This window comes from Eublepharis macularius, chromosome 6 (assembly GCF_028583425.1).
Source record: "Eublepharis macularius isolate TG4126 chromosome 6, MPM_Emac_v1.0, whole genome shotgun sequence".
In the NCBI taxonomy this organism is placed as follows: domain Eukaryota; kingdom Metazoa; phylum Chordata; class Lepidosauria; order Squamata; family Eublepharidae; genus Eublepharis; species Eublepharis macularius.
The window spans coordinates 64353013-64374138 of NC_072795.1; the positions used below are offsets into that span (position 1 = coordinate 64353013).

General features: G+C 46.0%; 1 protein-coding gene across 1 annotated transcript in view; it reads left to right on the forward strand.

The window, feature by feature from the left end:
* The first annotated feature begins 11 nt into the window (after window positions 1–11).
* The window catches only part of RRP12 (ribosomal RNA processing 12 homolog), a 29917-nt gene continuing 8802 nt past the window's right edge, over window positions 12–21126 (forward strand). Inside the window, exons 1-26 of the mRNA XM_054983731.1 lie at window positions 12–154; window positions 2862–3100; window positions 3385–3468; window positions 3872–3948; window positions 4446–4551; window positions 5338–5454; window positions 6866–7004; window positions 10370–10497; window positions 10768–10866; window positions 10954–11045; window positions 11145–11256; window positions 11494–11594; window positions 11727–11841; window positions 12118–12260; window positions 13857–13978; window positions 15063–15127; window positions 15247–15409; window positions 15578–15732; window positions 15877–15944; window positions 16159–16252; window positions 17023–17181; window positions 17339–17419; window positions 17916–18021; window positions 19052–19159; window positions 19511–19668; window positions 20066–20157. Of these exons, the coding sequence (XP_054839706.1) occupies window positions 16–154; window positions 2862–3100; window positions 3385–3468; window positions 3872–3948; window positions 4446–4551; window positions 5338–5454; window positions 6866–7004; window positions 10370–10497; window positions 10768–10866; window positions 10954–11045; window positions 11145–11256; window positions 11494–11594; window positions 11727–11841; window positions 12118–12260; window positions 13857–13978; window positions 15063–15127; window positions 15247–15409; window positions 15578–15732; window positions 15877–15944; window positions 16159–16252; window positions 17023–17181; window positions 17339–17419; window positions 17916–18021; window positions 19052–19159; window positions 19511–19668; window positions 20066–20157 (3062 nt within the window). The 5' untranslated portion in view covers window positions 12–15. The remainder of the gene's footprint in view (window positions 155–2861; window positions 3101–3384; window positions 3469–3871; window positions 3949–4445; window positions 4552–5337; window positions 5455–6865; window positions 7005–10369; window positions 10498–10767; window positions 10867–10953; window positions 11046–11144; window positions 11257–11493; window positions 11595–11726; window positions 11842–12117; window positions 12261–13856; window positions 13979–15062; window positions 15128–15246; window positions 15410–15577; window positions 15733–15876; window positions 15945–16158; window positions 16253–17022; window positions 17182–17338; window positions 17420–17915; window positions 18022–19051; window positions 19160–19510; window positions 19669–20065; window positions 20158–21126) is intronic.

Sequence of the window (21126 nt, forward strand, 5' to 3'; positions counted from 1 at the left end):
CGAGAGCCGGTCGGTATGGGCCGTTCGGGCAAATTGCGTTCTGGCTCTGCCGGTAAACTCAAGCGTTGGCGTAAAGGACATAGCAGTGACAGCAACCCGGAGGGTCGGCGCTATCGCCTGGCAGCTCGTGGTCGTTTGCTCGCTCCCCGATCGGGTACGCGCGTGGATATCGGCGTTGTAGTAAGAGCATGGGGTGTGATAGGAAGCAGGGAGGGAGCTTTATTTCCTCTGAGCCTGAATTTAAGGTGAAGAGTTGGCTCCAAATCCCGGGTTTTTTGTCTGCACATGGGCAAAATCAACAGTTGTCGGTGCATGTGCATTTTCTGTGGTGGCCTCCCCTTATAGAAAGGCCTGCCTGAAGAGGTCAGGAAAGTTCCCACTCTTCTGGTTTTCTGCAAACTATGCAAAACTAAGTTATTCAAGAGGGCTTTTTAAACACAGGCAATAGGACTGTGCTGTAAGAAAATACTTCAGAGAAGTGCAGTGGTAAAGAAATAGGGACTGCAGATCAGAGGTGTCAAACTCATTTGTTAAGAGGGACAGATCTGACATAAGTGTTGCTTTCTTGAGCTGGGCCATGTGTACCATAAAATATAATGCCAGGTCCCTGACGTATAAACTTTATAAAGGACACAGGCAAACCCAATTAATGATAGTATTTTTTACTCAAAATACAAACAAAACATTAACACTCTTGCAGTATTTCCTTTGTTTAATACTTTGATGCCTTTTGTTCTGAACTACTGCATCAAAATCTGGAGCTGAAGTTATTACATATTTCCATGCCATGTAGTTGAGATTTCAGTTTCACCTATAAATGCTATCTTTCCTGCAACATTTGCAAATATGCCAATTCATTTAAATTCTCACACATATATTATTGAACAGTTGTGTACCAGTATCCTCTAGGTTGGAGATTCCTATGGTCACCTATGCCCCCATTGCTCCGGCAGCCTTCTTGAAACTCAGATAAGAGAAAACTAGCTGCAGTTGTCATCTTAAGAAACTTGCATCTTGCCCAAGATTCAGGAACTGTGAAAATTTGCAATCCTAAACAAACTTATTTTTAACTAAACATGCATAGGACTGGGTTATCACTCCACATAATGAACCGTACTCCCCAGCAAGCACGCTCTGAATTACAGCTTTCTCAGGAAGGAAGTCCTGTTAACTTTACTAGTACCTTACTCCCAAGAAAGGATGGTTATTATAGAAGATTGGAGAACAATCCTAAACAAATTCTATTCAGACTCCTACTCAGGTCTGTTCAGTTGCTGGAAAGTGTTCTCAGGGTTGCAATGAGTTACACATGCTTTAGGCAAGAATGCCATTTGCGATGGAAGAGAAAACATGTGCAATTGCTACATAACTAATAATAGGATTCTTAAAACACTTGATCCACTATCAAGCTGTACCCCCAACACAGGTTTCTTACGCCTAACCATATTGCAGCAACCCCCAAACCCCCAGGCACATGGACACTTACACAATCTCAACATCAAATTGTCCCAGCAATTCATCTGAGCTATGCTAGATTCACACAAACACACTCTTCCCATCTGAGCCAAGTAATCTCACCTCTTGTAGTCGAATCATGCCTTACCACTGCCTCCAGCACCCAGCCAGCTCCCTCCGCACCCCACCCCTATGGCAGCTTGAACTAGCTGCCCTGCCGCTTAGAGCAAGTGGTCTCACCGGTGCCAGGGCCCCCAGTGCACAGCATCATAGGAGTTGTAGTTTGCAGCCTGGATTGGAAACCAGAAGCCTCAGCTGGCAAACTCCGAGCTGCTGCGCCGTCACTGTGCATGCCCTGCTCACACTCCAGAGCAGCCTCCAGCATCCTAGTTGCTTGCGGGATGGATACGAGCCCTGGAAGGGCTAAATCCAGTCTGCAGGTTATATGTTTGACATCGCTGCTGTAGACTGTACTGCTGTGTACTGTTCGTTGCTTGTAAGTATGCTGCTACTGGGGAGTTTCTGTGTCATGTAATATGTCATGTCAATTTGCATGTGTTTGTTTCAGCTCTATATCTGATCTCTGCTTGTTTTGAAATTTCTGAATCCTTCCCCTATTGTATTGTTTATGTTTCATGAAAAGTGCTTCAGTCTAGTTTGTTTATGGGTGCAATAGTCATGTATTGGCAGAAAAGCATCTTTAGCTGGTATATTTTATGGTCCGTGTATGAAGGAGTTCTGGCATATGTGAAGTAAGACTGGGTGTGAGCTGACCTTGCTGGATCTTTGGGCTACTCTGTTAATTTGCTTAGATGCACTCTCAGAACCTGCTCTTTTAGGCAAGTTCTGAGATATGTGAGCATCTCCCGCACATACGGAATCCCATAGGACAATGTGGGTATTTACAGTAATGGGGAAGTGCCATGGCTCATATTCTTGCAGACCAGCTGAACTCATGCCACTAGAAAATGTATTTATTCAGAATGAAGCAGAGGAAAAAGTGTTCTGTTGCTGCTGAAAAGCATTCACATTTATTTTGTAGCCCCTGTTGTTGAACCAGTATATTAAAAACAGGTTTCCATTGTTGACTGGTATTGTTGACTCTGTCTGTGCTCTGGCCCACAGTGGCAGTGTCAAGGTAGTAAAAAGAAAGAAATATCTGTGTTTCTAATAAGCATGAAGTGTTGTTTTTAACAGCAATCAAATTTGCTAGGAATAGGGGAGTGGCTGCCCTATACAGTATATAGCAAAGATGTCTTCTCTTGGGGTTACTTGGGGACTGTCTAATTTGGCAATGGTCACTTTTCCTGAGTAGATTTTTATCTAGCTACAAGTCTTCAGCCTTGCAGGGATATGAGATGTTTGTTCTCCCAAGAGTTAACTGAATGCCTGTCTACCTCTTACAGAAAACAGCAATCTGACTGTGGATGCTCTGAAACTACACAATGAGCTGCAGTCGTCAGGACCACTACCTGCCTTTCGGGATGCAGAGGCTACCCAGTCTTGCATGGAAGAGGATACCAATGCTGAAGCAAAGACCCACAAGTCTTCAGCCACCTTCTTGAGTGGCCTGAGTGACTGCACCAACCTCACCTTCAGCAAAGTGCAGCGCCTCTGGGAATCTAACTCTGCTGCTCACAAAGAGGTACCACTTTGGCAAAGGAAGGAGTAGGGCAGAGGAGAGACGAACCCAGTAACTGTTTTGACAACCCAAGTGTATGCTGTGTCAGCAAAGGGATGGTAGGGGGTAGCTCTGGCAAGTCTCCGCTTGGGTACCACTCTCTGAATATCTTTCCTTCTACCAGACGTAGATAGACTGCACTATGGAAGCTTTCACAGAAATGAGCATGATGTACTTGTGTGTGTGAGGGAAAACCTCTCAGGAGGTTTTGCGTCCAGCTTTTCAGTTTTGGATTTTTTTTTTTACAGATCTGTGCTGTATTGGCTGCTGTAACAGAAGTAATCCGGGCACAGGGTGGCACAGAGAGTGAGACAGAATATTTTGGCACACTGGTGAGTGTCAGGGTTGAGGATTGGGGCTGGCAACCTAGAGCTTCCAGAGCACTGAGACATATGATTGAGTGTAGTTTAACTCAATTGCCATGGTCACAGAACCCTGGGTAAGGATCCAGTGGGTGCCTGTGGAGGAGAAAAAAATTAACTTCTATCAAGAAAAATGTGTAGTCTTTATTGATTTCCTATTATCCTCTTCAGAGAAGGGTGGCCTGCTGTAGTTTCCTGTTATCATGTGGATTTGGAGTGTCTGGGCTGATGCACTACAATTTGAGCTCTAGTGTCACACCAGTAGAGAAAATCACACACTGGGATTAATGGCAAGGCTTTGCTTGGAGGGGGAGTTCCAGGGTGCCTAACCTGCCCTCTAGTTGCCTCATTCCACTATGCTATGTCTTCATAGATGACGACTCTAGAAGCAGTTGAATCACCAGAATCCATGGCTGCTGTAGCTTATTTGCTGAATCTAGTGCTGAAGCGGTGAGTTTTAAGACTGTGAAAAGAGTGTTCTTCACCCAGACCATGACCCGCATTTGGATTTTGGGTAGAAGTATAAAATAATTTGGAGGATGCAAACTGAAAACAATATTAAGCATTACTAGGACCAAGACTCAGTCAGCCTTGAAAAGAAGATCTAGCCATTGCATTTGCTTGGTCCTATTGTAAATGCATTTAGAACTTTTGCAATGGGTCAACAAGATCAGCGAGTTTACTTTTCAATTTTTTTGGGTACCATATGGTTTTGGTGATTTCAAAATAGTGAGGCTCCTTTGCAACTTTTGGTACCATATGTGTGAAATGCAGATCTTGTAGTCCTATCCTTTGATAGTGAATGGTCCAAGGTCTGGGAGTGTGGAAGTGTGGGGTTCCGGACACCGAGCCTAGATGCAGTCAAGTGAGACTTCTGAAGGGGGAGTGGAAAGCTTGTTGTTACTCCTCCTTATACTGCCACCTCCCATTTTCTGCCCCCCTGAAAGGGTACCAGGTCCTGTGCTTATCAAGAAGTTCTCCGATACCTCCAAGGTATTCATGGGGATCTTGGGTTCCCAAGCCTGTGGAGGATCCACACTGGCATTGCGCTGGGTAAGTTTTTCAAAAGGGGCAAAACTGTGAGGCAAAAAGAGCATATATGTTTGCAGGGTGGGGGGACTTGTCATAATTGGTGGGGCTCATTCTGAATTGTGATCTGCATCTGAAGGACCATTGCTCAGGGACCATTTCCTCCAGCTTCTCAGATTGCTTTTTCCCTGAACGATGTATAAGGAGCACTGCTGGAATTCAAGTTATTTATTTATTTTCGGTTTATATTCCGCCCTCCCCACACCAGCAGGCTCAGGGCGGATTACAAACACATACAAATTAAAATACACAAAACCATTAATATAAGTTAACAACCATAAAAACATCCAGAATTATACAATTTAAAATGCATATAAACATGAACATAGCACAAAAATCCAACCGACCCAGCCTTAATCATCTCCAGAGCATCTTAGCAGTAAAGGAGATTACTAAATGGGGGTATTGGTAGTGGGGAGGGCTTATTCCACCGTCAGCTGGCCAGGGGGACTCCGCCCATATGCCTGGCGGAACAGCTCCGTCTTGCAGGCCCGGCAGAAAGATAACAAATCCTGCCGGGCCTTGGTCTCATTAGACAGAGAGTTCCACCAGGCTGGGGCCAGGACTAAAAAGTTATGCCCCTGTTGGCTGTTCTGCTGCCTGGTGCCAGGTGCATCAGCAATTCCAATTGATCTCCCTTCTGAGAACTGCAAAGCAGCAGCAGAGATGTTTCTTGATCTTCGTCATGTACTGGACATAGCTAGTACTGTTAATGCTGTGTTGATCCATATTCTGTCTCCTTCTTGTCAGGTGCTTTCCTGCTTAGCCACATTGCTACGAAGACAGAATCTAGTAGCTTGGAACTACCCTGTCACAATGCAAGTTTTTCATGGTCTTCTCAGCTTTACTGTCCATGTCAAGCCCAAGGTGAGTCACTGGAGATGTCAGCTCAGCCATGTTGGAGATGTTAGCTGATCCCCTATTTGGGCACAATGCACTCTGTACAGTCTAGTAAATTTCAGTGCAAATGGACAGCTAGGCGAAATGGCTTTGCTCCACCAGAGCCTTTTCACAGGCGGAAAGGTCACCTATAACCTGAAAGGCTGTTCCTGTGGATGCAGGAGCAGCATTTGAGGGGGTGCTTGGGGCTGCAGCAGGAGGGACGAGGTGAGAAAGTTGGGCTGTCAGGGGGGAAATCTTTCCACCCATAGAAAAAAGTTAAATAATTTTTTTAGACCACTTACCAAAAATGTGATTATGAGCATACACCCAAGCTAAAAGCGCACAGACTCGTAAGGTAGCCTTGCTCTACTGTCAATTTCTTACTTCTGAGATAATCTGCAGGTCAACTAGATCTTGGGATAAGTGAGAAGAGTCACTGAGCAAAATGTAAACATCCTCTTGTTTTGGTTATTATGATTAAGATTTAACCTTGAACAAGCTTCTTCCCAGAAGTATAACAAAAACGTGGTGTCAGGGTCATGCCCCCTGCGGTACTCTGGGGGTTTGGGGTTCACTGGTGTGCTGCAGGCCTGATCTTCTTTGGGCTTCTTTGGGAGTGCTATTAGGATCTTTGACATACTTTGGGAGTGCTGGAGAAGCTGTGAGATGCTAAGAAGGAATGCAGTTATCAGCATGGCCAAGGATTTTTAATCATAACAATTCTTCTTTCTCTCACTGTACTTTCTTTCTCTGCATAGATGGGAACCTAGCAAAAAAGGGGGGGGGGGTAGAGTAAAGTAGGTGGTGCTTGAAGAGTTTACTATACCTAGTAGGGGAGGGAAAAGTTATTCCTATCAAAACAAAGTCTTTCTGTACTGAACTCTTAGGTTATTAAAAGCTTTAATGCATCTTTGGACTCATGCAGTGAAGTTATTTGAATCTAAGCTGGCTTTTGAAATGTTTGTATGATTTACTTGTCACTCAAGCTTCTCAGGTACCATGCGTTCTGGGAAATGCGTCATTCTGAAGGGATGTTTGTATTAACCTTTTTGATCTTTTATTCTGTAAACAATTAGTGCTAAGGTATATAATGTTCTCTGTTGTAACTGTTCTTTACACATACGAGTCTGAAAGAGGTATTATGTGTCTGGGCTTGATTTATACAATACAACCCATTTTTCTTTGTAGATCACTGTTTTGGTGTCTTAATCCTTTGTGAGGTTATTGACTGAGGGGAGGTTTGAATTGGCGAGCAGAGTAATCTAAAATAAATAAATTCCCCTTCAAAAAAACTCCAGAGGATCCAAGCACGTGTTTTCAGTATATGACTGCTGAGTTTTGGGGGGGTTCTACATTTCAGCTCACCAACCTCTGATGCTCCTCTCCCCTGCTGTAGGTCCGCAAGGCTGCCCAGCATGGTATTTGCTCCGTCCTGAGAGGAAGTGAATTCCTGTTTGGAGATGGGGCTGCCTCACATCACCCAGCTGCATCCTCTACTGCAAAATTCTGTGTGCAAGAGATTGAGAAAGCTGGAGGTATGGGGGTGGGTGGGAATCATTCAGATGGAAGATATTCCACAATATTTTAACCACTGTAGAAATCTAAACACTGACCTATTAGGCTTGCTAAGCCCTCTGTGGAAACACAGCATAAATTATTGTGAGTTTCTGAACTGTGCATCTTGAGGAATTGTTCAGCCATCTTACCAGAGCTGTCTGTTGGCACCTCTCTGGAACTGCACAGCTGATTTGGAGTACAGAGCCTAGTCTACTAGATCTGTTCTGTACTGTATGAAGAACCATGCTGGTTTAGATTTTGTCGTGTGCCTGTTTTCTCTGTGAAAGCATTGGTTATTTAGAATTTCAGTGGCTGTCATTTATACTTGGCCATGCATATTACAGATACAACTACAGATGAAGTCCTGCATTCAGTTTTTAATTCCGTAAAGGTCAGCTGTCCCTTTTCCCTTCTTTCCCGGCCCATGGTCTCTTCTTCCTTCCTATAGTGCGCAGTTTTCTTGTGGTAGGCCCAAGTCTCCTTTTTTATAGGATCTCTTTCAGTCTTTTGCCTCCTTTTGCTAAACTGCTGCTTCTCAGAGCGGGACCACAAGTGACGCCTGACACAGGTTGGACACTAGTCAGCTTCCCTCAAGTTTTGATGGGAAATGTAGGCATCCTGGTCTTGCAGCTTGACTCTCTGACTGCTGTCCAGTGGACTTTTCAACTGTCACTTGTCCAACATTCCGCCAAGCTGCCTACATTTCCCATCAAAACTTGAGGGAAGCTGGCAAGTGTCCAATCTGTCAGGCGTCACTTGTGGTCCCGCTCTCAGTTTACATACATACATACATACATGTATATATTTGTATGTGTATGTATATATATGAGTGTGTGTATCTATTTTCTTGCTTTTCTTCCATTTTATCCTCACCACAAGCCTGTTAAGAGAGAGAGAGAAGGAAGGGTTCAAGGTCACACAGTGAGCTTTTTGTCTGTAATTGGAACCATGGTCTTCACAAGTCTAATACTCTAACCAGTACATTGTACTGCCTCTTGGTAGCTCTTGTCCTCTGCATCCCTTTCTTGATGCTTTCTTCTTTCTTGGGCCCTTGGGCTAAACTTTGGACTAAAACAGCAGTGTTTTAGCCCAAAGTCTTCTTGCCTGCTCAGCACTCATTCTTAGCATTGCCCACCCTTTCTTGCCCTGCATGAGGTCTTTTCTAGCTCCTGTCTTTTATTGGACCACTAGCAACAAAGCCTGTTGTGTGACAAATACAACAGCCTCTAGAAAAACTGTTGTTGGTCATTTTTAATTTTTTCATGAAACATAATAATCATTCATCAATGTTGAAAGATTTCTTTGCATACAATGTTTTTTGTAAAGATTTTGTTAGAATTGGGAAGTAATTTGCCATGCTCTGGTCCATGGACAATAGAGCTTTCTCCGAGGAAACTGCCTTCAGGATTGCAGCCAGGCTTCTTTAGGGAGGGGAGAGTAAGCTGCACAGGATCCAGCAGGGACCCCTCCCAGGCAAGTACAGATAGGTGTCCAGAGCCACTGGGGCTATCACCTTCTCCTCAGCGACCCTCAGGTGAGGTGTGGGGAGGAGTGCTTAGGCCCCTTTTGGTGGGCCCCCTTCCAGCAATGTGCCTGGAGGACAGCATGTGAGGGCGCTGAGGGGAGACACTGGAAGGAGTGCTTAAGCCGTCACTTTGGCAGTCCTGGCAGCAGGCAGATGTTTCGCAGTGGCCTCGAAGTCAGAGTCATCAGCAATGTGCCTGTGCGAGGATAAAAAGTGAGTCGTCGCCAGTATAGCTTGCCTTTTATATAGTAGGATTCTGCCCCTAATTCTCTGCCCTGTCTTTCTTGGCACATTCTTCCTTCCACCTGTGAATTTCCTTAGTGAGATATATCCATGAATGGGGTCCAGTAGCATCTTGCTTTTTTGCTACTGACCAAGATGGCTACCCACCTGAAACTATTTTCATGAATGTTGCACTAAATGATGTTCCCAAGAGCCAAGCCAGTTCTTGGGCTACAGCTGCTCACAACAATTGTTGCTATCGATGGGTAGTTGTTATATTGTAAAGTGCCTTCATAGGCTGCAGTTGGCTGAAGTATTGAAGAAACCAGAACTCTGTGGGGAAATGCTTCATTTATTCCCCCTAGCAGAATGCCTTTTTTGATTGGAGGTAGTTCCAAGGAAGTAGCTTCCTTTCCAAGCCTGTGCAGTCACCTTTTGTTGGAACACTCTGCATTGGATCTAGATGGCCATGACCAGAGCTGACTGAGAGCTGCAAACATCCCACCTCTTGCTACAGACCACTAAATCTGCTAAAATTCTGCTTCTGAGGGGGTTGTGGGGCTCTTGGGGACAAAGTGGGGCCTATGCAGTGGAAAATGGGAACTGACAAAAATTTCATTCCCTTCCACCACCAATAGAAGTGCTGACACACTAGCAGAACAACACCTTTGGATCTAGCCATCTGTTGTTAGATTAGCTCAGTTCTGCATTGGGTTTTCTGTAGTTTTCAAGCCAAGCAAACACTTGGGTGAAGAGGAACTGGCTTTTTAAGAGCAGGTCAATAGTGTGGAGGGGTTCATGGACCTAGCCTTGCTATTTGAACAGCAAGTTGACACAGTGGCTAATAGCACTTTTTATCACCGTCATCTGGCTTGCAAACTCTATCCTTTTTTAGATTCAGCTGATCTGACCATGCTAATCAGTTATTTTGTAACCTTAGAGCTGGACTACTGTGATGTGCTATACAGTGGGCCACCCTTGAAGACAGCCTGGGAATTGCAGCTGGTTCAGAATGCGGCGGCCCTGTTGTTGTCAGGGGCTAGCTGATGGGAACATATCTTGCCCATTTTGACACATCTACATTACCTGCCAGTTTGTTTTAAAGTTCAATTCAAGGTGCTAGTTATGACCTCTAGATATATGAGGCTGGGGCCCATGTATCTGAAGGATTGTCTCCTCCCATACGTTCCTGTGCAGCAGCTATAGTCATCAAGCTGTTACCAGCTGGCTGTTCCCCCATTCAGGGTGGCCCAGTTGGTATCGACCACAGCCTGGCCCTTTTCCATCATGGCTCACACTGTGAAATGGGCTCCCTGAAGAGGTGACAAGAGCCCCCTCGTTGGAAATCTTCAGGAGGTGCTGCAAATCTTGCTTGTTTGCCAGGCCTTTTGATAGGGTAGGAATGGCAGGTATATTTTAAGGGGAGGAGGTTTGAGGGGTGTTTATTGCTTCTAATCTAAAGTTGTAATTATTCATTTTCAAGCCCCCTTGAACCAAGAAGAAAGGTGGGATATAAATATTTTAATAAACGTAAGCAGCTTTTGCTGCTAGACTCTTGGCACAGGCAGCAGCACTGAATCCCTCTGGCTCCTCCAGGTGCGAAAGAGGCCACCACCACCTTGCACGTGCTCACTTTGCTGTGTGACCTGCTTCCTTGCCTGCCCACCCCATCTGTTAAAACCTGTTGCGAGACTTTGCTGCGCATCATGACCCTCAGCCATGTGGTGAGTTTCCCTGCCTCCGTTCATTGTGGTTCGCTGACGCTGCCTTTGCTCTGTGGAGTTCTGCCCATCTCAGTGTGGGGCGGGACAGAGAGTTTGGATGGGGATAATGGCACTGAGATGGCTTTGGGGTTCATGCCGTCCTTATTGTGGCCTTGACCGTCTGTGTACTTATCCTGTCCCTTGGGGTTAGATGCTTGGGGTGCCATTTCTGGCATCTTGGGGTCTGTGTGAAGGTTCGCCACAAGGATTCTTATTTGCTTTCACCCCCAGCTGGTAACGGCGTGTGCCATGAATGCCTTCCATAATCTCTTTGCTGCCCAGCCGCCTTCATCATGCCTGCCAGCAGAGCTCAATGCCCAGATCATTACCGTGAGTACTGCAGTGGTTGGACCAAGCTAGGATGGGGCACAGTCAGCCTGAGGTGCTAAGGTTAATCTCTCTGTTTCACTCTGCTAGGCTCTGTATGACTATGTACCCAGCGCAGGTGACCTGCAGCCTCTGCTGGCCTGGCTGGCTGTCATGGAGCAGGCACACATCAACCTGGCAAGGTAAGGATGGAAGCTGGAATATTAATGGGGAAGGTTTGGGTGGGGAGGGTGTGCCTCCCCCATCCAGTTGATCTGTAGTAAAGGTCTTCTCTGTTATAGTCTACAGTGGGAGCTATGCTGGGCTCACCTTTCCCGCCTCTTCAGTGCAGCCATGACCGCTTTCCTTTCCCCGCATGCTCAGGTGGTGTCAGCTGCTGCCCAAACCCTAAAGGTATAGTGCTCTTCTTACTTCCATTTGTATGATGCAGAGCTGTCTATGTTTTGTGGGGCCTTCAAACTTAAACTGAGATGGAGCACTTTTGAGGTTGAACACTGCATGCTGGGATCCATGTGCTCTGTTGAGGCCTCTGGACTGCTGGAGCCAGCAAATGTGCACTGTTGGCCTCTAGGAAGTGCAGACTGATGCTGGTGTCCACATGTTGCATCCTCATGTATTTGCACTTTACAGGTTCTGCTCAATGAGTGCGTGGCCCCTCACATGGCAGAACTGGGGCTGGTTTCCTCTGCCACCCCTTCTGGCCCTGCCGCCCATGTCTGCAAGATGTTCAGGTAATAAAAAGTGTCATCCAGCTGGCTGACAGGAGGTCAAAAGTCTGGGTTGCTTTGCAACCACCTCTGTTCCTTGTAGGCTTTGCGAAGTGTTGGCTGTTTCTGATTAGTCATCCACTCTTCTTCTTTCAGAGTAGTGGAAGAAGGCCTGACATACCGGTTCCATGCAGCTTGGGCCTCTGTGTTGCAGGTTCTGAAGACTTTCTTTGAGGCATGTGGGCGCCAGGGTCATCCCATGATGCGAAAGGTAAAGGGGACTGTTGAAGGAATTGAGGCTTACTTAGTAGCTAGCTAATGCGGCATGTCCAAGTTTCTGTCACAGTAAGAACTTGCAAGTTTCTGAGTTACAGAATTACTAAGACTCAGTAAGGGCAATGGGTTGCTGATTTCTGGGTTAATGAGATGGATATTTAAGAAAGCACAAATAGAGGGGAATACAGTGTGAGGATCAAGAAGATCTGTGTGTGTGTGTCTGTGTGTGACTCACTCACGCTCACACGTTTTTTTCTTGTTTCTCCTGCAGTGCCTACAGTCCTTAGCTGACCTACGTGGTTCCTCACACTTTCCCCACACTGTATTGCTTGACCAAGCCATGGGGGCTGCTGTGACTACCATGAGCCCAGAGGTGGTACTGCAGGCTGTGCCCTTAGATATCGATGGCAAAGAGTGAGTATGATTTCTGCCTTCTTGGGATTGGGAGGGTTGAGACATCATTTTATATCTTTACTGTCTCCCACACCATACTCCTGTAGGTGGGAAATACCACGTTTGAAGCCATCATTTTTGTGATTCAAGTGAGCCAGGTATTGGCAGGTCTGTTCTGTGTTCCCCCACCTTCTGAAGTACCCAGAAACCAAAGACTAAGCCTTTTCTGTGGTGGAATACCTTCTCCTCACCACAGTGGTTCTCCTGGTGCCTTGCTTATGAAATTTTAGGCAAAACCGAAAACCTTGTTTTTGCCTGGGATGCTGTTAGTTTTTTTGCCTTGGCTCTTAACACTAAGATGAATTTTATTGCTTGGTCCTTGCTGATTTGCTTTTATTACACCGTTTACTCTGTTGCTTTTATTTTTAGTGATGGTTCTTACTTAATTTTACTTGGTATTTTTTTAATTACATTACTTCATGGAGAATGCAGTCAATTAACAAATTCTTCCCATAAATCAGTAATTTCGGTGCACGAGAGTGGGCAGAGGTCCATGCATTAGCTGGCAAGCTCATTTTTAAATCTTAGCATGTGGTCAGCCAAGCCTGTAGAAGTGTGGAGGCTCTATCAGACAGTATCCACACCTTTGAGACAAAAGAGGGATGTACCCATCCCCCTCATCGTGGAGCTGGGAGGGAGGAAGAGAGGCTTGCTTGCACAGTTGCGCCAGACCATTGAGCAACTTAGAGCACCTTTTGATACTAGCAAACCCTGGCCCATTCCTCTCAGGTGAGGATCAAACCTGATTAAGAATACAAATTTTAGGTAGCTAACACAGTCAGCAAAAAATGTGTAGATGCCTATATGTGGTGCAAAATATGTAGTGAGTGTATGAATGAAGTGGGGAGGGGAGTGAAGTGAAGATCCTTAGAGAGTGATTATATGTAATAAAGACTCCCACCCCCATTTCAGTGTTGTATAGTGCTGTAGTCCTCTACTCTGCCTCTCTTACCATTTGATTCTTCTCTGCTGTAGTCCTTTGCCGTGCTCAGTATCCAGGCAATGGAGGTCTTGGGGAGGTTCTGTTTGTCTTGCAGGGGGAACGGGGCTGTCCCAAATCTCCCCCTTCCTTGTTCATGGTGTCTTTGGCTGGCAGGTAGTGTTTCCAGGCAGCTTGCAGAGGCTGCTTAGCGCCATAGAGCCACCTGGGCGTGGTAGAATTGCAACCCTGATCAGGCATCTGCATTGGGCTGCTTTCCGGTGCTATCCCTTAAACTGGGGATTCTGTTTCACATTGGAAGGTGAGGTTTGGTATGGAAGAGGTGCCAGCTTATCTGCAAACAGTGCCCTTTTAATCTCTATTACAGCTGTTTGTGCCATCTAGACTCTTACTCCAGAACTAACAGTTATTGGCCATACTTCCAGGCTGAGGGAGTTTACTACCTGGGGCTTTCACACCTCCACTAGCTTACAGGATGTTTGTGACTGGAAGCAGAAAGTACTTGGAAGGACACAATAATGTGTCCAAATCAGTGTATCCAATGGCAGTGCTTCCTGGGTCCACTTATGTGTATGTGATGTAATTTTGTTCTCTCACCCACCCGTCCTCTTCCACAGGGAGACACTGGATTTCCCTCGCAGCTGGCTCCTCCCTGTGCTTCGAGACCACATTCATGACGCACCCCTTGCCTTCTTCTCCAGTTACTTCTTGCCACTGACTACCACGCTAAAGAACAGAGGTAATTGGAAGTGTGGGCAGGTTAAACCTAGAACACAAATGTACAGACCCCAGGGGAGAGTGAGAGAAGCTCCATCTCTACGTCTGAGGATTGCATTAGAACTGTGCAAACTGTGTGGGGAAACTGCCATTGGCAAATCTGCCATGCCAGATTCTAGAAAATGAAAATCAGTCTCTAAGATAAACTTCACTAGATATTTGTTCAGGGTTGTTGGTTTTGGTTTTTTGTCTTTGGATACTGAAAGCAGGAACTTGTGGGAGTGAACATCCAGAATGTCGGGTCACAGTGATTCTAGTGTTGCAGTGAGCTGTAATTAAATTTGGCTTAGGCACAAGCACAGCTTGTTGCCATGACCTTGTGCTTCTGCCTCCTTTCTCTTGTGCATGAAGCTTGATTGAAAACTTCCCAGTTTGCTCAAGCTCCAGATTTCTGTTCCTCACTTCTCCCTCCCTGCCCACTAAACAATCTCCACGCGTGGGGTTGAGAAGCAAGCTCGTCTGTTTTAGCACAGCAACAAGTTATATTTGCGAGAACCAGTTTTATACAGTGGTTAAAGTGTCAGACTAGGATCTGGGAGACCCAGATTTGAATCCCACCCTGCCATGGAAGCTTGCTGGGTGACCTGGGGCAGTCACACACTCAGCCGAGCCTACCTCAGAGGATTGTGAGGATAAAATGGAGGAAAGGAGTACAATATGAGATGCTTTGGATCTCCATTGGGAGGAAGATGGGTATAAGTGAAATAAATAAAGTATTTGTGATTAGTTTCAGTTCATTGACTGCTGTCTGAATGCAGCCAATTCATGACAGGATTTAATGGATATTTGCAAATTGTGGCATAAGAACATTTTGATGTCTTATGCCTGAATTCAGGACACAGGTGGCTTCTATTCAGGTCTACTCAGATATCTGGCTCTGCTGGGAGAGCACTTTTTCTTTTTAGCTGGTTGAAGAATATTGCAGGGCCTTGAACCTCCTAATGCCCCAGTACTGAAATGTCACTGTTCTTTTACCAGGTTAAGTGTTAGTAGCCTCTCTCATCTAACCAAGCTGTGGCTACAACCTATCCTTTGTCTTTCTGCAGCCACAGACCTTGCCCAAGCAGAGCGGAACTTAGAAGCCAAGATCTATGACACTCTGCAGTGCCAGGTGAGGAGGGCCCTGCATAGCTGTGCATCTTATATCTTTTGTGGCTTTGCTGGTGAGGTTTTTGGTGCAGCGAGGAGGTAGTTAACTGTTCTAATAATCTCTTCTCTGTTTTTTTTTAGATCTGGAACCTCCTGCCCAGTTTCTGCACCCACCCTACAGATATAGTAGCTTCATTCAAGGGATTGGCACGCACCTTGGGAATGGCCATCAGTGACCGATCCGATCTGCGACTTATAGTTTGCCAAGCTCTTCGCAGGCTAATAAATAAGGGTTGCCAGACAGGTGAAGTCCCTCTGTGGGAGAGATGCTTGCACTATATTTAATCTCAGGGAGGGAACAACCATGTTACATTTCTGGCATGCTTGCTGATTTGTGCCTGGATATGTGGAAGTATCTTGCCGCATCTCTGTCTGTCCCTTCAACCTTGCATTCCACTACCTCCACTTATAGATGCCGAACGTGCTGAGGTTGGGCGCTTTGCAAAGAACTTCCTGCCCATCCTGTTCAATGCTTATAGCCAGCAGGATGCTGCCAGTGAGAGCCCTGTACAAAGACGCTCTGTGCTGGACACTGTCCGAGCCTACTTGACCATTGCAGAGCCTCAGGTGAGCAAAATACAACACCAGTGCCACTTACTGAAGGGCTAGGATGAAATGGATGTCAGTGGGTCGACCTTAGAATTGTGTGGCCTATCCAAACCATGGTAGGGAAGGGGCTGTCTAGGAATGACAACCTTATCTTTGTTGCAGATGGTATGTGGATTCCTGGAGAAAGCAAGGGAGAAACTGGCTAGCCTTGATAGTTCAGAATTTACCAGGTAAAGCCCAGCCCAAAATTGGGGTCCAGCTGTTCCTTTACTTGAATGTGTGTGGCCTTTCTATACTTGACCTCGTTCAGTAGGTGTGGGACCTTACACTTCATATCAATGAGCAGCATTCAGAGTTCACTTTACTCCATTCTATGGAGAAGGCACAGAGTCATAAAGATTCGCCCTGAATTTACTTTTGTTGACTGTGCTGTCCCTGCCGCAGGCTCTCCATGTTGGACCTTGTTGTAGCCATGGCTCCCTATGTTGATGAGAGATCTCTCCATTCCCTCTACGATACCATCCAGCCTGCCTTGCAGGTGAGCTATTCTTCCACTGAGAGAGGGTGTACTTCACCTATCCACAAAGGCTTGTTGCCTGACTGTCTTCTCTGACTATACTGAGAATGCAAGATTGATATTGCCGAAGGCGGGGGGCGGGGAGGAATGCCATTAGATATAAAGGGAATGGGCATTCTCCTCCATTTAGAAAAAGAATCCAATTCAAGCCGATCAATATTTATTTATCTTGGACCACTTCTGCTCTCTGAAGCTGTCTTGATGCTGTAGAACACCTTTATGTAGGATATGTTACCATTCTAGCCAGATCTGACCCGGGAAAGACCCTTTAGTTGCCTGAGCTGAATACCTGGTCATCCTGGATTCATGTTAGATGTCCATCCTCATACAGGTTCTGTGCAACTTAAGTGATTTTTTAAGACATTTTTTCAGCCACATGAGAGTCCGTGGACTGATTTGTGTCCCTGCTACAGGGAAAATATTCAAGTGACTCAGCCATGTGATGCAAGAGGACCAACCATATGGGTCCTTCCCATGGAATTAGCACTTTCAGGTGATGCCATTTCCACTAGAGAGAACCATACAATCAGCCACATGGCTAATTAAGGCGTAGCAATTTCCATGCAGCTGGGAAAACATTTAAGGCCCAAGAATCCTGATTAATGTTGTACTTTTAATTTCTTTCCATTTTTCTTACTAGAATAGGGCAGGCCTCTAAGTACAAGAGGTTTGTGGTTGTGTATGCATGAAAGTTGTGTCTCTATGATTATGTGTCCAATTCGAACTCCTAGAACAAAGACCATGGGATCCAGAAGAAGGCGTATCGCGTGCTGGAGGAGGTGTGTGCCTCTGAGCAGCCTGCATGCCAGAACTTTGTGCAAAGTCATCTGAAGGAGTTGCAGAGTGCTCTGCTGAGCTCCTTGCCCAGTGCCGCCTCACCTGCCAAGAGGGTAAGGACAGGGTCTCGGAAGAAGGTGGTGCTGCTTTGCAAGACGAGCTGGGAAAGATGCTGAGAGTTGTCTTGTGAGAAGTATGGCACAGGGGTGGGAGGGGATATTCTGGGGGCTGTCATTTTTAATCTTGCACGTTGTCATCCTTTCTTCCCAGCCCCGGCTGAAGTGCCTCTTTCATGTTGTTAAACAGCTCATGGCAGAGCATGAGGACTTTGTCACTACCCTGGTGCCAGAGGTGAGGTGGCGCAAGAACAGGAAAAGAGGGTGGCTGCCAAGGAACTAGGCAATTGATGATGTGCTGGGAGGACAGAGAGAAAGGTCACTCTTGACTGAGAATGTGGAGGGTGCCTGGAGATGAATCTTCATCTTGAAACAAACCCAGTTTATAGGGCAAGAGATATATTCCATTTAGTTACATTCCAAAAATGCACATCTCTCTAGACTGCAAATGGCATTTTCTCTTTTTCCACCTTCTATGTAGAAAGGCAGTCCTACAGCAAATGCAGCTGTAGACATACCACTTCCTTCAAAGTTTATTCTATGTCCCTATAGATGGCATATTGTTTTTCATGCCAAATCAACTTTTCATAATCTAAACTTTCCTCCAGTCATCTTCTGCTTTATGAGACAGGAACGACCATCATGTTTTGGTGTTTCAGGCACTTTTAAAGATGGTCTGTATGCAGTGAGCTGGGGAAACTCCTAGCTGATGAATTCTTTGCTGTCTATAGGTAATACTCTGCACCAAGGAGGTGTCTGTGGGTGCCCGCAAGAATGCTTACAATTTGCTTGTAGAGATTGGTCACGCCTTCCTGCGCTTTGGCCCAACTGCAGAAGGTGAGTCCTGGTTGCCCACTCAGGGATGCTTCATTAACATGCTGAGGTTTGGAGAAAGGTTTTTGCTCCAGTGAAATCCTTGCTAGCTCCTTTCCACTCCTGTCTTTTTTACTACTTCTCATGCTGCAGCTGTCCCAATAATTGCTATTACCGCTTGCCCCCTCCAAACTGAGCTTCATAATTTTACTTGTATTTTATTGGGTGGGAGGTGTTTAGTTCATATTTTGCATTGATTTCTGGGTTGTTGTGAGGCTTGAACAAATCAAATCTGCACACATTCTGTTGTGCGTAATTCTGTTACCATGGGAAGGGGTTAGCTATGCAGAATACTAAACCAACTATTTGATCACTAGAAATCCTACTTCACTCCCATTTTACCTTCTGAGATTTTATCAGCCCTTGTCTCACATGGATTCAAGATTATTGTAGCAATACAAGGAGTGTAATTTTTTTCTTAATTTCTCAGGCTGCTACGTTTTGCACCTGATGCTACGTTCCATGCTACAGCGACACAGTAGTTAAAATGGAGAATGCACTTCGCTCTGCCCTGTAATCAAGGCTTTGTGAACCTTGTTTGTTATTCTCGTGTTACAAAGAACAGAACCTGTATTTCTCATAAGTTTTCAGATAAAGAGTTTGCCATGACCAGAGTATTTGCCTGGGCTTTGCTGCTCTTCCCAGATTGCTGTATTGGTCCTATGTTCGATTTATGTTTCTTTCCCCATATTGCTTATCCGTGATGGATCTCTGTGCCCCCAAACTTTGCCTTCTGTTGCACTAGAAGACCTCAAAATTTCTGGAAGATGTGATTCTTGCCTCTGTCTCCAGTGTACCTGGATTTAGGCAAAGACATGTTCCCCCTTGAATTCCCTTCCTTTTGCATGGAGATCTCTGTACCGTTTTAGTCTGCCTTCCTCAAGAATCTCTTAGGCCCTAGTAGTAGGCTAGATGGGGTTGTATGTGCCTTTTACAATAACTGGGAAAAGCCAGGATTGGGATGCACTAATGCCCAGCTTTCAATTTCCTTTAGATGCAATGCAGCGCTACCTCCTCCTGGTCTATGCAGGCTTGACTGGCTCAGTCACCATGATGAGCTGCACTGTTCTTGCTCTTGCCCGGCTGCTCTTCGAGTTCAAAGGTGAGGGAATATGGGTGCTGAAAACTGACCGGACCATGCTGATAGCCTCATAAACTGGGAATTGGCCTTCTCACTGGAATTAGTTAAGAGCCTTTCAGCTGAGTTTGTGCAAGGATGGCTGTTTCCATGAGATTGTGCAAGGAAATGTCTCTGGCTGTACCAGTCCTGTACTGGGGAACTGTGCACCCTCAGTTCCAGCACCATAAGGGCTGGTTTGTAAATGTGTCAGTGAATCTTCTGCCCCTCCTGCAAGGTAGCAAACCAAAAAACTCACCTAACATGGCTGGGGGTGGGAGACCACCTGAAGAACTGGAGCAGGCCTCTCCTAAGCTCATCTCTGTTGTCTTGCAGAACACATTAGGGCAGATGCTTTGGAGCAGCTTTTGCAGCATATCTGCCTCATGGTAGGCTCACGAACACGAGATGTTGTCAAGTCAGCCCTGGGCTTCCTCAAGGTGGCGCTGTTGCTCCTGGATGTAGCTTTGTTGGGACAGCACTTGCAGACCATGGTGAGGTGGTGGTAACATATTTGGGAGAGGCTGAGGGAAGGAGGGTCCCGGGAATTAGAGTACCTCCAGCTCGCCTGTCTTTTAATTTTCTTTAAAGGGACAGAGTTGGGGGAGTCTTTTCCTTGATCCTAGCCTTGCTTCACAAATGGCTGTCTAGAACTTGGCACATTGTGTGTGCATGTTGGAACTGCTGCCTGATTCTAAGTCCAGTCCACAAGACACTGTTCCTTCTACTGTTCTTAAAAAGCAGTAGGAGCCACCCCTGGAGGGGAGGCAGGGAGTGGGCAGGAGGGAGAGCTGAAAGACTGATGAATCTTGTTTCCTAAGTGATGTGATTGGGAGTGGGGGGACTTGATTGCCATCTGCCTGGAGTTTAATGCTGGTGTTCTGCTTATAGCTGGAAGCCATAGGAGGCATGACTGATGACATGAGGCGGCACTTCCGCATGAAGTTGCGAAACCTTCTCTCCAAAGTGATCCGCAAATTCGGGTTAGTGCCAGAGTTGGTGGGAGGATGAGTAGGATGCAAAATGTTGGATAATTGCAAAGGACCACCCTTCGTAATGCATTCTTCAGGCACACACTGCACAGCCCCTGTTTGTTCTAGGAAGAAAGTGCTCCTGAGCAGTCTGGCTTGGACAGTAACATACTGTGCCACCTTGCCTAAGGGCACACAAATAGTCACACTTTGGAGACTGGCAAAGGGGGTCTGAAAGGCTGCAAATCAGCAGAGAAGCACTTATATCTAGGAGCATGGTCTACACATTTTGGCTAGCCTTGGTGGCCCAACATCGTTCGTGGTTGCCTCTCCTCACCTCCATTGTTTGGCATGCGTGAGGAAGGGGATAGCTCATGAGCAGCAGTAGAGATTCTGCCTCCTTATGAGTGTTTCCTGCCACAGCATGAGATATGTAAACAAATGCTAAGAGGAGGGACACAGTCAGCCTCTTACCTTTTGCTGAGCTGGGAGACACTCCAGAAGTACAGTATGAGGTGAGCTACTGATCCCTTTCCTTATGGGACAGGCAGGCTTACCTGAACCTGAGCTTTGAGGTCCTCATAGATTCCCATCACTTTTAACCTTACGAGGTGGGTGGCTGACTCCCCAGCTCCCAATTTTGATGCTTACAGATGATTCATGAGCAGCTTCAGAGGCCAACAGAAAGCAAGAGAACCTTCCTGTCACTTTGACAATGCGTAGCCATCCCCCTCCTTTAAATAAGTTTATATGCTTTGGCTTCTGCCTGAGAGTTCTATTTTCCTGCCATCAACTCTTCTATGTTACCATCATCATCATCATCCTGCTCCAGATGGGAACTGCCACCAGAGGGGTTCTTGAGAAGGCCATGTTTCTTGGTAATGTAGCTGATTCTTCCCCACCTAAGTCTCTCTAGGCACAGGGGTCTTATCAACCTATACCTGCTGTTCTCAGTTAGTAGCATAGAACAACTAAGCATGG